General features: G+C 44.0%; 1 protein-coding gene across 2 annotated transcripts in view; it reads left to right on the plus strand.

Moving 5' to 3' along the window:
• ZMYND12 (zinc finger MYND-type containing 12) overlaps positions 1–12,620 on the plus strand; it is a 35,546-nt gene extending 22,926 nt beyond the window's left edge. For both annotated transcript variants that reach the window (XM_004705265.2, XM_045299004.1), the window contains exons 4-8: positions 2,662–2,831; positions 6,773–6,895; positions 8,207–8,318; positions 11,560–11,705; positions 12,309–12,620. In XM_004705265.2, the coding sequence (XP_004705322.1) occupies positions 2,662–2,831; positions 6,773–6,895; positions 8,207–8,318; positions 11,560–11,705; positions 12,309–12,428 (671 nt within the window). In that variant the 3' untranslated portion in view covers positions 12,429–12,620. The remainder of the gene's footprint in view (positions 1–2,661; positions 2,832–6,772; positions 6,896–8,206; positions 8,319–11,559; positions 11,706–12,308) is intronic.
• Positions 12,621–15,144: the final 2,524 nt, after the last annotated feature.

The following is a 15,144-nucleotide window of genomic DNA, read 5'->3' on the forward strand; positions in this document are numbered from 1 at the left end:
GTTTTCCAGCCGAGTGTGCTCGGGTGCCACGCTCTGGCCCCACAGTCTATTTTTGGTATTCCCTGGGTCTTCTTTGCTTTGCTTACCTTGCTACTCTGTTACACGCCCTTAGCATTTTGCCCTGGTCTGGTGAGGTTAGATTGGGCGCAATTCCCTCACTGTGCCTCCAGTATTGTCCCTCATAGTGATATGGGTCAGTGAGGGATGTCTTGTCTTGTGGTGGGGCCGGCCCTGTGGTCCTCTCTGTGCATTGGCTGCTCTGAGCAGGAATGTCGACCTCGGGGCTTGGTAAGCCAGGATGTGTTCCACTCTTTCTCCTTCCCTCTTTGTTTGCTCCTGTGTGCTCTGATTAGACACATCCCTCTCCATGAGCTGTAGCTTCAGTGCTTTCCTCTGTAGTGCATTCTTCTGGGAGAGGGGGGATGGGGATTGGGGAAACTGAGTTTTTAAAGGTTATTGGACTTCTCAAATTTCCCATTTATTTAGTTTTTGTAGTTAGGAATATACACAGCAAAACAAACAGCAATTCAGCAGTTTCTACACGTTCAATCAATGTTTGACAGCAATGACTTTCTTTGAGTTGTACAACCATTCTCACCTCCTTTTTGGAATTCTTCCTCTCATTGCTCCCTCAGGTTCCCAGCTAATCTTTCTAGTCACTGTTATCAGCTTGATGCCATATAGGCAGTTCTTGAGCATAATGCTAAAAGGCAGGCAATTTTTACTAGTTAAGCTAATCTATTGTTTGTTTTTAAGAAGAGGGCATTCAACAAACCCAGGGACAAGGGAACAACAAGAGAGCTAAAATTGATGGTGAAGTGGGTGTAGAATGTCTGGTGGGGTTTGATCAAGTGCAGTGTAGCTGAGAGAAATTACTGGGAGCCGAATGAAGGTTGACCATGATAGTGGGACAGGAGGCAAGTAAAAGGAAATAGAGGAAAGAGCTAGCAGGCAAAAGACATCTATATAGGTATAAATATAGGCATGTGTAGATTTAAATATATTAATATACAATGATAGGGATATCGGTCTATGTACATATATGTTAAATATCAAGGTAACAGACAAACATTGGCCCTCTACTTAAGTCCTCCCTCAATGCAAGAACACTTAGTTCTAATAACTTGGCATTTTGTGATGCTCACCTTCCTGACATGATCACTGAAGTTAAAATGGGTGCATAAGAAAATGTAGTGAAGAAAGCTGATAGTGCCCAGCTATTAGAAGACAGAGAGTCTGGGGTCTTAAAGATTTGAAGTTAAACAAGTGGTCATCTAGCAGGAAGCAACAAAGCCCACATGGAAGAAGCACACCAGCCTGTGTGATCATAAGGTGTTAACAGGATCAGGTATCAGGCATCAGAAGACCCAAAACAAACAAACATATTGATGAGAATGAGTGGTGTCAGAATGGAGACTCAAAGCCCATCTGTAGACAATTGGACATCCCCTCACAGAAGGGTCACAAAGAAGGGACAAGCCAGCCAGGGTGCAGTATAGCACCGATGAAACACATAACATTCCTCTAGTTCTTTAATACTTCCTCCACCCTGCACCCCATATCATAGCCCCAGTTCTACCTTACAAATCTGACTAGACCAGAGCATGTACACTGGCACAAATAAGAGCTCTTGACACATGGAATCCAGGACAGATAAATTCCTCAGGAACAGTGATGGAAGTTGCAATGCCATGAGGGTGGTGGTGGGGGGGGATTGATTGATTGATGTATAACAGAAACATGGGTGAAGGGAGAGAGCAGACAGTGTTAGATATGAAAATAATAATTTATAATTTTTCAAGGGGTCATGAGGATGGAAGGGTGGGGGAGCGAGGGGGAAAAAGAGCTGATACCAAGGGCTCAAGTAGAAAGAAAATGTTTTGAAAATGATGATGGCAACATATGTACCAATGTGCTTGATACAATTGATGTACGGATTGTTATAAGAGCTGTAAGAGCCCCCAATAAAATGATTTATTTTTTTTTAAAGAGGGCATTGACTTTGATTTATCTTTGAATATCCTTCAATCAATAGAAGCCTTGGCAGCAAAAGGCATTCAACATATACATATTTAATTGAGATTCATTGGCATGCCATAAATTTACCCTTTTAAAATACACTCAGTGGTTTTTCATATATTCACTAAGTTATTAAATCATCACTATATCTCATGCCAGAAGCAGCCCAACATGAAGTACCATCCTCATTAGCAATCCCATCCCATCCCATCCTCCCAACCTCCAGACCTCCCATGCCAGAGCCATCTATTTACTGTCTCTTTGGATTTACCTCTTCTAGCTGTTTGATAGATTATAGAATAAGTCCTACTATATGAGGTCTTTGTGTCATGTAGCATGATATTTTCAAGGTTCATCCATGTCATTGCCTGTATCACTACTTCATTCCCATTCGTGGCTGAATAAGATTTCATTGTAAGGCTATACCACATTTGGTTTCTCTGTGCATCAGTTGATGGTGATTTCTGTTGTTCCTCTCTTTTGGCAATCAAGAATACTGCTGCCGTGAACATTGGTGTACACACCTTTGTGTTCAGTAAATATTTGAGCCAGTAAATAAATGAGTGAGGAGCTGGAGATCTATGTTTCATCGTATGCTCTCTGGTCAGCATATGAATGTTAACCTTGATTTCTTTCGGGCAGGTCTGGGTCGGATCATCCAGGCTGAGGAATATCTATCCCAAGCCCAGTGGACAGTCCTCAAGTCAACTGACTGCAGCCATGCCACCCACTCTTTATTGCACCGTAACCTGGGACTTCTCTATATGGCTAAGGAAAACTACGAGGAAGCCCGTTATCATCTAGCCAATGATGTAAATATGCTAAATGAGAACATCTGGATGCTTCGAGAACAGCTCTGTTTAGTCTTTTTGTTGTGGTTTTTGTTGTTTACTGAAAATTTCTCTAAAAGTTTCTGTTTACAACTGATCACTGTGGGGTATTTGAAAGAACAAAGTTCTAACAACCTCTTGAGTTGGACCCTTTCCCCTTTCCTGGCTGTGCAACCGTGACATCACTTCCCAGAGCTGCATGTGCTCCACGGATAGTAACGGGAAGCAGAGCAACATGCTGGTGAAGAGAAAGCCTTGGCTCTGAGGCCAGCCCTGCCTATTTGCACATGGACTGTGCAAATGCTGTGCGCCTTCTTTCAGTGCCTGTCTTCAGCAGAGACAGAAATAGTGAGATAGTCACTGAGTTACCGCATCATTGGAAAGATGAACAACCAGACAAGATCCCTTTGGCTCTTATTTTCATAAATAACAATCAGTGTCTACTGAAGAATGTGGCTATTGAATTGTAGTGAGCTGGTGAATATAAAAATGCTTTATAAATGATAAAAGTGTACAAATGCTACATAGAATGAAGAGGTTATGATTGGGTGGGTCTTCCAAAATTTGTGAGGTTTCTATTAGGATATCAGTAGTGGACAATGTTACCAGCTTGAAATCTGGGTTAAGTTCAAGTCTAGAACCTCCATGGAGGTCGGTTCTCTCTTCAGGCTTTCCAATGGCCAACTCTCTGGTTTCCTGCCAGGGTACCATTTCCAAAAATTTATCAGAAACGGCCTTGCGCTGGTTCTTCTCGATATTCTCTTGCCCCCAGTCTGTCCTCTGCCTACTCCGAACCTTGGGAGGCTGGCCTCTGTAAATCACAGGACCTGAACTCTGCTGGGTCTGGAGGGTGGAGGTAGGAAGAGCGAAAGGTCGGGGTATTCATCCTCTGCCGCAGTCCAGTTTGGGCAATGGCAGTGGTCCTCCATGGTCACAGCTCTTGGCCGATGATGCCTTTTTCGCAGTTCCATCTCTTGCTGGGCCCTGGCCGCCATATTTTGTTTCCTTGCCTTTGCAGGAGTAGGGAGGCTATCGTTTCATGCTATTCAGAGTCTTTAGCTGTTGCTTCCTAAACCCTTCCGTGACTGTGTACATAATCCTTTCATTAAATTATCTTCCTATAACCCTTTGAAAGTGCCACTTTTTCCACCTGAGACCCTGACTGTGTTTCTCTTCTGTGTACTACACCCTCCAACCACCGAGGCAGAGACATCTCCTGTCTTGAGCTAGGCCACACAGCTAAGAATTTGGTCAAGTACAAATCCCTCAGCCTAGCTTTAAAAAGCAGAAACGGGGTTTTGTTTTCTTTTTTTTCAGGTGCTTTTTTAGAAAATAGTTTTATTGGCATATAATTCACATATCATACAATTCAGTAGTCCAATCACATCAAGAAGAGTTGTACAGTCATGACTACAATCAGATTTAAAACATTTTCTTGGTTGTTGGACTCATCATTAGTAGCTCTTCATTCCCCCACAATCTCCTCTTCCATAACTCCAAGGAACCAGTAATCCAGTTATGTCTCTATCGATTTACCTATCCTTGATTTAATGTACAGAAAATAAAATTTTTAAACTAACAATAACAAAATAAAACAGACAAAAACCTCAATCAAAAAGCTAGCTGAAAATATTAAAACTAGAAAGACTTTAAAACGGATCAAAAACATTTCAAATGATCAGGTGTTAGATTTTAACCTCGTTGCACCTGCAGTCAGCCACTTCCCAATGCATGCTGCGTGACAGCAACGCCACTCCTCACCTTTTACTAGGAAGATATGGCCTGTTCACATTCAGTGCAATCATTCTTTTTTTTTCAAGTCCAAAAATCCTTTTTTTTTATCGTTTTATTAGGGGCTCATACAACTCTTATCACAATCCACACATACATCAATTGTGTGAAGCACATTTGTACATTCATTGCCCTCATCATTCTCAAAACATTTGCTCTCTACCTCAGCCCCTGGCATCAGGTCCTCATTTTTCCCCTCTCTCCCCGCTCCCCCTCTCCCTCATGAACCTTTGATAATTTGTAAATTGTTATTTTGTCATATCTTGCCCTGTCCGACATCTCCCTTCACCCACTTTTCTGTTGTTTGTCCCCCAGGGAGGAAGTCACATGTAGATCCTTGTAATCGGTTCCTCCTTTCCAACCCATCCTCCCGCCACCCTCCAAGCATCACCACTCACACCACTGGTCCTGAAGGGATCATTCGCCCTGGATTTCCTGCATTTCCAGTTCCTATCTGTACCAGTGTACATCCTCTAGGCTAGCCAGATTGGTAAGGTAGAATTGGGATCATGATAGTGGGGGAGGAGGAAGCATTTAGGAACTAGAGGAAAGTTGTATATTTCATCGTTGCTACATTGCACCCTGACTGGCTCGTCTCCTCCCGGAGACCCTTCTGTAAGGGGATGTCCAGTGACCTACAGATGGGCTTTGGGTCTCCACTCTGCCCTCATTGACTATGACAAGATTTTTTTGTTCTGATGATGCCTGATACCTGATCCCTTTGACTCAATGATACAAACCATTCACCTGTTTTGAATACATAATTCAAAACTTTTAAGTAAATTTATAGAGTTCTGCAACCATTAGTACAATCCAGTTCAAAGCATTGCCGTTGCCCTGGGCAGGTCCTTTATATTTATTTGCAACCATTTCCCATTCCTTACCCTTAGTCCCAGACAACCACCGTCTGTCTTTATAGGTTTATTATATTTCTGAACATTTCATATAAATAATATCATCTAATACATGACCTTTTGCTTCTGGCCTTTTCACTTAATATCATTTTTTTGAGAATCATCTATGTTGTTAACTATATAAATAGTCCATTCCTGTTTTTTGCTGAGTCATATCCCATCATCTTAATATACTAGTCTGTTCATCAATTCATTGGTTAATGGATTTTGGGTTGCTTCCACTTTGGGGCTACTATGAGCCTTTTTTTTACAAGTCTTTGGACGCATGTTTTCATTTCTCAGCTAAGTAACTAGGTATGGAAGTGCTGAATTCTATAGAGCTGGATATGGGAGCCCTGGTGCCAGATTGGCTCCACAGTGGGCTCTTACCCACAAGGTCAGCAGTTTGAAATCCCCAAGGGCTCCCTGGGCAGAGGAAGTGGCTTTTTACCCCAGTAAGAGTTACAGTTTGGGAAACCCACAGGGGAAGTTCTGCCCCGCCCTATAGGGTCCCTATGAATTGGAATCAACTTGATGGCAGTGGTTTTTAAAAAAAATCATTTTATTGAGGGCTCATACACCTTTATCACAATCCATTGTGTCAAGCACATTTGTACATTCGTTGCCCTCATCATTCTCAAAACATTTGCTCTCCACTTAAGCCCCTGGCATCAGCTCCTCATTTTCCCCCCTCCCTCCCTCCTCCCTCCTCCTTCATGAAGCCTTGATAATTTATAAGTTATTATAATTTTGTCATGTTTGGTATCGAACCAGGCACTGCTGTTCGGTTGTTCACAGGGGTGCTTTGAGGCTCCTCAACAGCAACATGGTGGCGCTGTTTAACTCTTGGAGGAACTGCCAAACTGCTTCCCAGGGTAATTGCACCAGCAGTGGGCGACAGTTCCGGCTTCTCCACAGCCTCGCCACCCCTGCCCTTTTCCACCTCTATTGATTTTGGCTATCCTAGTGAGTGTAAAGTGGTATCTCACTGTAGATTTATTTTACATTTTACTAATGGATAACAATGCTTAGCATCTTTTCTTAGGTTTATTATCCATTTGCATATCTTCTCTTGGAGAAATGCCTATTCAGATCCTTTGCCCGTTTTATAAAAACTAGGCTGCTGGTCTTCTTTTTATTGAGTTGTAAAAGTTCTTTATATAGTCTAGATTCAAGTCCTTTATTGGATTTGCGATTTGCAAAGGGAGCTTAAGCACTCTCCTTCTTCCTTCTGCTTAGATATATTTTGCCAGTAGTGCGTTTGGAACAGAAGACGTCAGGACTTCAGGCGGCTACTTCCAATTGGCTAATGTCTTCCAAACCCTTAACAAGTTGGACGTGGCAGACACGCTGTACACAAAGGTGAATGGGTAATGTGGGAGCTGAGCTTTGATACAACACCTGGCCTCGTAAAACTGGTACCAGACCATTCATGAGGAAATGGAGGCACGGAGAGATGTGGTGACTTGTCCAAAGTCATATAGCTGATCCTTGGCATGCTTAATTTCTCTTTCCTTCTGTTTCTCCACTACCAAAATAGATTAAAAAATAACATAATAATACCGGAACCTTGGTGGCACTCTCGGCTAAGTGTCGGACTGCTAACCAGAAGGTTGGCGGTGGTTCAAAGCCACCAGCTCTGCTGCAGGGACAGATGAGGCTGTCTGTGTATTTCCATCATGATACACAGTCTTAGAAGCCTTATACCCCAGGGTCTCTATGAGTTGGAATCGACTAACGGTCAGTAAAACCCAACCCCTCCAAAGAGACAGCCACGTGCTTGGTCACACCCCTAGGAACTAACTAATGGTAGCATACTGGGGTATGTGTAGGGAAGGAGAAATTTTCAAGAGAAATTCATTGATGAAAGCTCTTATCAACGGATCAAAGAACTGGAGCAGACTTGAAAACCTCCATCTTTCATATGAGATTTAAAACCATTTCTCCAACATGTTAAAGCGTTGCTTTATATAGGAACCACTAACTTATCAGCCAGGAAGTCACTTAGTTGTTTGTGTGTGGTGCAGGCTCTCCTGCTATGATCACTGAATCTTATCTTGGACCCAGTTTTCAGGAAGAGGCATTATGGTATCACTGAAAATCAGTGGGCTTTGGACTTCGGCAGATCTGAGTTTAAATCCTGTTTGTGCCAACAGACCAGTTCTTAAGGATACTCTTAAGTCCTCTGCGCTTTAATTGATTTATCTGCAAAGTGGAAACAATAAGAAATGTTAACCTCAGTTGTGAAGTTGTAATTTTGGTGTGTGGGTAAAGGGTTAGCATTGCATGTGCTCAGCAGTTGGTAACCACTGCCACTGAGTCCGACACAGCAACCCTATGTAGGATTTACGAGGCTGTAAATCTTTACAAGAGCAGAGAGTATCATCTGTCCCTTGCAGAGCAGCTGGTGGGTTTGAACTACCAACCTTGGGCTTAGCAGCCCAATCCTTACCCAACAGCGACACCTGGATGCCTCCAGATCCACCTGGCACATGCCTTTTGAAGTCATGACTGCTCACACTCACTTTGGCCAGGCCTTTCTGGGCTCCTAAAGCTCCCTCTGACTCCCCACACAGTGAGAGGGGTCGGTCAGAAGCACTGCTCTTACCAGCTGGCTGTCCGGTGGTCCAGCAGCGGGGCTGCTCTTCTGATTGCCATCTCCTCTCCCAACAGGTGGCTGATATCTGGCATAAATATTTGAATAACCACTACCAAACCCTCTTACAGTCTCGCCTGCAACAAATAGATTTGCTGGGCAAGCAAGTTGAGAATGACACTGGCCTGGGTAAGTGGCAGCTCTCCCTAGAAACAAAGCAATGGCTTCATCCCCTCAGAGAGAGGGCAGCCGTCCTTGGCACAAGGCCATCGTCTGCATTTTGCTGGCGGGGGAAATTGGGACGTGGAAATCAGCAGATCTCTGTCAAAAGACCTAGCCTTCCGATGTGTGGAGGGAAAGATCTGGAGAGGAAAAAGACCCTGTCAGCGCTCCCTTTGATCTCTGTAGCATCTCCATTCCTCCCGAGTTATCTCCTTAGGTCCCCGAGCAGTAAGACAAGGTATAAGCTCTCAACAGCCATGCAGTGAAGTTAGTGAGACAGAAGCTATGTGCACTAAGAAAAGAGAGTTTCTATGGGTACAAATTATATTACAAGACGAGTCCCGGGAGGAAGAGGACTGTTGGGTGGTATCAAAGAAAAAAGGATTTCTTAGAGAAGAGATTTTGACTCAAGATTTAAAAAAACAAAACAACCCCCCCCTCCAAAAAAACTATTGGTGTTACTTTCATTACAAAAGTGGTTCATATTAAAGCAGACCATTTACAAAGAAAAGCACAAAAGCCAAAACCCTTTCCTCTGCAGATAGCCAAAAGGAGCCCTGGTAGCATAGTGGTCACACATCGGGTTGCTAACCACGGCGGTCAAACCACCAGCCACTCGAGGAAGAAAGACAAGACTTTCTACTCCTGCAAGTAGTCACAGCCTGGGGGCAGTACCCCCAGGGGCAGTTCTCTCCTGCTCTATGGTCCCTATGAGTTGGTATCAACTCAATGACAATGAGTTTGATTGTTTTTGTTTTGGGTTTAGCTTCCAAAGATAGCTAAGCTTAACATGATGATGTATGCCCTTTGTTTATTATGCTGCCTACTTGGGAGCATAGTGGCTTATGCTTTGGGCTGCTAACCACAAGGCCAGCAGTTCAAGCCCACCAGCTTCTCCCAGTAAAAAGATGAGGCTGTCCGCTCCTGTAAAGATTTACAGTATCAGAAACCCTAGGGGGCAGTTCTGCTCTGCCCTAGAGGGCTACAATGAGTTGGAATTAAGATTAGAACTAAACCAAGCCTGTTCCCTTAGAGTGGTCCAGTAGGACAGAATAGAAGTGCCCCGTGGTGTATCCTAGCTGTGTAATCTTCACAGATGCTCACCAGTACGTTTTTGTCCTCTTAGAGCAACTGGTGGCATCAAGCCACGAGCCTCCCGGTTAGAAACCGACCAGGACTCCTGTCTCTAAGCTTAGTACTTATAGGCATGTTTTAAAATATCCTGGCCCTGGGCATTTATAGCGGTCTAAATACAAGCATGGACATATGTAAATATATTTATATATGAGGATGGGGAAATAGATCTATGTGCATATATTTATAGGTTTAGTATTAAGGTAGCAGATGAACATTGGGCCTCCACTCAAGTACTCCCTCAATGTAAGAACACTTTGTTTTATTAAACTGGCATTCCATGATGCTCACCTTCCCGACACAATCGCTGAAGACAAAGCAGGTGAATAAGCAAATGTGGTAAAGAAAGCTGATGGTGCCCAGCTATCCAAAGATATAGCATCTGGGGTCTTAAAGGCTTGAAGATAAACAAGCGGCCATCTAGCTCAGAAGCAACAAAGCCCACATGGAAGAAGCACACCAGTCTGTGTGATCACGAGGTGTCGATGAGATCATGTATCAGGCATCAAAGAACAAAAAATCATATCATTGTAAATGAGGGAGGGTGTGGAGTGGGGACTCAAAGCCCATCTGAAGGCAATTGGACATCCCCTTACAGAAGGGTTTCGGGGAGGAGACAGGCCAGTCAAGGTGCAGTGTAGCAATGATGAAACATACAATTTTCCTCTAGTTCTTAAGTGCTTCCTTCCCCCCACTATCATGATCCCAATTCTACTTTACAAATCCGGCTAGACCAGAGGATGTACACTGGTACAGATAGGAACTGAAAACGCAGGGAATCCAGGACAGATGAACCCCTCAAGACCAGTGGTGAGAGTGGTGATACTGGGAGGGTGGAGGGAAGGTAGGATAGAAAGGGGGAGCCAATTACAAGGATCTACATATAACCCCCTCCCTGGGGGACAGACAATAGAAAAGTGGGTGAAGGGAGAAGTTGGACAGTGTAAGACATAACAAAATAATAATAATTTATAAATTATCAAGGGTTCATGAGGGAGGGGAACAGGGAGGGTGGGGGGGAAATGAGGAACTGATACCAAGGGCTTAAGTAGGAAACAAATGTTTTGAGAATGAGGATGTCAACAAATGTACAAATGTGCTTGACACAATGGATGGATGAATGGATTGTGATAAAGAGTTGTACGAGCCCCCAATAAAATAATTTAAAAAAATACCCTGGCCCTTAAAAGTGAGAGAAAGATGAGACTTTCTTCTCTCATAAAAAAATACAGTCTGAGAAACCCATAGGGGCAGTTCTACCTTGACTTATAGGGTCACTATGAGTTGGAATCGACTTTGTGGCAATGAGATTTTCGAGCCCGTAATGATTTCTCAGTAATGGGTAACTGAAAGCCATACCCACTCCCATCAAGTTGAGTCTGACTCATAGTGACCCTATTCAGGACTTTTGAGCTTGTTAATCTTTCTGTGAGCAGCCAGCCTCATCTCTCTCCTGAGGAACGCTGATGGGTTTGAACCATTGTTCATGTGCTTAGCAGTCTAATGCTTATTCTACAGCACCACCAGGGCTCCTAATGGGTAACTAAAGTAGGAGCCAAAATTGTGTGGGGAAACAGTAAACAGATCCACAGAGAAGCCGAAAGGATATTGTTTCAGCACAGTCGAGTCCCTAGGTTGTGCAAATGATTAGTTATTAACCAAAAGGCTGGCAGTTTGAATTCAGAGGTGCTCAGAAGTAGGAACTGGCAATCTACTTGTGAAAAATGAGCCTCTGAAAACCCGGTGGCGCCTTGTTCTCAACTGATATGCATGAGGTTGTCCTGAGCAGACATTGACTTCATGACAGCTGGTCCTGGGAAGCATCTTTGGATTCAGGGAGAGGAATTAAGTTGCTGCAGCTGCAGGCAAGCCCAGGCTGCACATTCTCAACCAAAGAATGGAGGCAGAAAAGTAGAACCCATGGAATTCTGATGTAGCAAGTTCCCTGCACCAGGGAGCATCGAGATAGAGAGTTTTGGGCCTTTGAAAAAGAGGCCTTAGCACCAGGTGTGCTCACAGCTGCGTACATACCTGACCTTAGGGCCTGTTTCTCACCCATGCCTCTTCAATGCAGATGAAGCCCAGGAAGCAGAAGCCATTCAGATCCTGACTTCGATCTTGAACTTTCAGGAAGTTACATCTAACAAAGCCCCAGGAAAAACGGTCTTTGTCCTGAAAACCCTGGCCATGCTTCACTTCCTGATGATGAATTATTCAAAGGCAAGTTTCCAAGAACGAAGAGCGTTATGTCTAAGACAGAGATGGAAGGTCCTCTTGTTGAGTTCCTGTTTTACAAATTTATCTTGTTTATTGTCTCTCTCCACGTCCTACTAGAATGTGAGTTCCATGAGGTCAGGAGTCTTAGTCTGTAATCACTGTGTCTTGGACATCGTAGCCACTCAATACATATTTATGGGAAGGGAAAGAAAGAGGGGAGGATGAGAGCCAGAGTCTGCCCCAAGGTAGCCTACCGAGCCTATGTCCAAGCCAACACCCTGACTTACATGGTGCCAGGACTGCCCCGGAATGTAATGTTATTGGTGGTACAAATCACCTCTACACTGCTGCTGTTGGCCTACTGGCCAGGTGGAAATCTGGCAAAGAGCCAGCTTCTCTTGAAAGGTGTACTTTTCTGGTGCCTTTCCTGCCCCACCCAGCACATATTTGTCCAGTTGTTCACAAGTTTCCTATCAATAAGCTATTTGGTTTGAGCTCAGGGGTCTGGGTGAGAAGCTGGGGGGTCATCTCCCTTATTTCTGGGGTCTCACTTAGGTGGAGTTCCCAATGTTAGAGTTTCCTTTTATCATTGAAACTCTTTTTCAGGCCGAGGAATATGCCCTGAAAGCCTTCAACCTAGCCAGAGAGCAGCTCAGTGTGCAGGAGCAAGACGACATTGAGGAGTTACTGAATCTCGTCTCAGCTGAAGAATCTCATCCTCCTTGACCGGAAGCACAACATCAGGGGTCGGGGAAGGGGCTATTGAAAGTCTTGGACACTCCTGCCTTCCACACCCGTGGAGGTATATGGGTTACTAGGATGTCCCCCTTCCCCTGAGCGCTACACACACAGCTGTTATTTTTCACCTTGCAGAGAGCATGTGGGCAAGCAGGCATAGAAATTAGTAAAACTGACTTAGTGGTGCTGAGGTGTCCGTCTGTTGGTTTTCATTTGTATCCTTACTCGGCTTTAAATAATGTTCTGTCAGATCACTAAGATGGTCGTTCTCGTTAAACTGCATATCTCCCAGAAGTCTCCAGTGATGCATGTTTCATAGGTCTTTACCCAAGGTAAGGAAAAGAGCTGTATTGGGGTTAAATTTCTCTATTCTGCTGTAATTAAGTTACCATTAATCTGAAGTATATTGTGATTTTTTTAAAGTGCTCATTATAATTCTTAGCGCAATCACTAAGAAATTAACCACCCTCCACAATCCTCTAAATCAGAGCATTAAGATGGGACACTAGGAAATATCTACTTCATGCAAAGGAAGCCAGTAAGAGAGGAACTGAGGAACATCAGACACACGAGATTGCAGACTTATCTGGGTCTTTTCTAGAAAAGGTCTCTGGGCCTCACACGAAGTCCAGGGATGATCATGGACTGGCTGAGATAATCTTTCTATTCTCAATAATTTGAAACACATGAACCATTGATGCCCAAGGTCCCCAAACGAATGTGGCTTACTGCCCCTTTTTAAAGAAAAAAATATTACTCAGCACTCCTTGACAGTGAACAACTTTCGAGTTACAGTCCATACTCGAGGATCAAATGTAAGCTTCTGCTTTTGCAGCCCCTCCCCTGACCCTTCCAGCACTGCCAGGGCACGGTTTTGCCCACTTCGGCAAGCACCAATCTATACCTTCTCGGGAGCAAACACTCTGCAAGGTGATAAGATGCAGAATGCAGAACTTGGAGTCCGACGCCCGGAGATTCAGATCCCAACCCTCTCACGCAATAGCTTTGTGACCTTGATCCCTGCACCCCAGAGCCCCATTAATCCTTATTAATTACTACTGCAAATGATCCACATGTGACCACAGCTGTATTGTCATCCCATTGTGCTGACTGGTCATGTGACATGTCCTTTATTTTTCCCTCAGACTCATTCCCCACGTTGGACGTTCAAATGCTTCTTAAGATGACTGGGAAAGCCTCTGGGTTTGCTTTTCTTCCCGCCGTCGCTCCTCTTCATTTTCAGCTTCCAGTGAATCCTTACTCTTGTTGTGAGGTACTAAAGAGACTCCATCTCAAATACAACTTAAAGAGAACATTCATTAAGTCTTAAAAGAGACGAAGGCAGCCCAAAGACACAGACTCATCATCCGGTGAGGGACGCCTTCAACATGAAGTTGAAATGGCATCTGAGGGTTCCAACTGAAGCTCAAATATGGGGGGTGAGGGAAGAGGGGGTGGTGAGAAGATTCTCACAAAAGCATGATTGGTGATCAATACATCCAGTTATAGGTGGGACTAGAGAAGCAGGGACAGGACCACGATTGGGACACGTACGTTGTTAGATAGAAGGGCTTACAAGATTGGTCCAGGGCCTTTCAACCAAGGCAGTCAAGGCAAAATGATTATGCAATCCCTTGTACCATCCCCAGCACGGTGACACACCTAGACAAACCCCCAAGAGCAAGACTGAACCTCCCTGGGCTGGCTGGAGAGGGGTGGAGGCAATACACTAAGACATCCTGCCCAAGGGCAAGATTATCTACATCCTTGACTGAAAGATCAGAAAGCATTCAGTGGAGGCTTATTCTATGTGGGGACTCAGCAAATGGATTTGGGCTGCCTCTACCATCCATTGCCTTTTACAAACCAGGGTGCTCAGAATTTAAACTCTAATACACTCTTTACTCGGCCTCTTGTAATTGTTTCTTCATCTTACGTACATGGCTCCTTGATTTACACCTCCCTACCCAAAGTTTGAAGCCACTTTTAAATAGGCTGTTAGTGAAGATGGAAGGGAAGGTATCAAAAACACTTCAGATAAATTCAAAAGGGGAAAGTAGAACTTCTCTACTTGGAATTTTTAAAAAGTTCTTAAAAGTTCATTTCATGTGCAACAGAGCAACATGTGCAACAGAGCAGCAAGGGGAACATAGCAATGAAGTCCCTGGGGAATACCACAAATAGACTTTGGGGCCAGAGTGTGGAACCCCATGAGACTCAACTGGAAACCACTCCTAAAGGTCAAAAAACAGATCTGGAACTATTTATAGGCTTTTCTTATCTTTTTTGTTGTTGCCGTTGTTGCTGCCTAGCTTTCTGGTTTTCTTTGTTGTTTTGTTTTGCTCTGCCTTGTTTTTGTGCTTATTATTGTCTCTACATGTCTATCTAGATAAGATAGGCGGGATAAACAATCCGGAGGAGAAAACAACTGACCAACGGTTCAGGGGCACATGGGAGAGGGAAGGCGGGGAAAGGAAGTGGGTGTTAACAAACCCAGAGACGAGGGAACAACAAGTGATCTAAAATCAGTGGCAATGAGAGTGTAGGTTGCCTGGTAGGCTTGATCAAGGGCAATATTACTGAAACCCAAATGAAGGCTGAACACGGTAGTGGGGCAAGAAGAAAGTGAAAGGAAATAGAGGAAAGAACTAGGAGGCAAAAGGCATTTACAGATATCTAAATACAGGCATGTACACATGTAAAT

Source organism: Echinops telfairi, unplaced genomic scaffold (assembly GCF_000313985.2).
Source record: "Echinops telfairi isolate 266 unplaced genomic scaffold, ASM31398v2 ScPeMD7_7457;HRSCAF=8495, whole genome shotgun sequence".
NCBI lineage: Eukaryota > Metazoa > Chordata > Mammalia > Afrosoricida > Tenrecidae > Echinops > Echinops telfairi.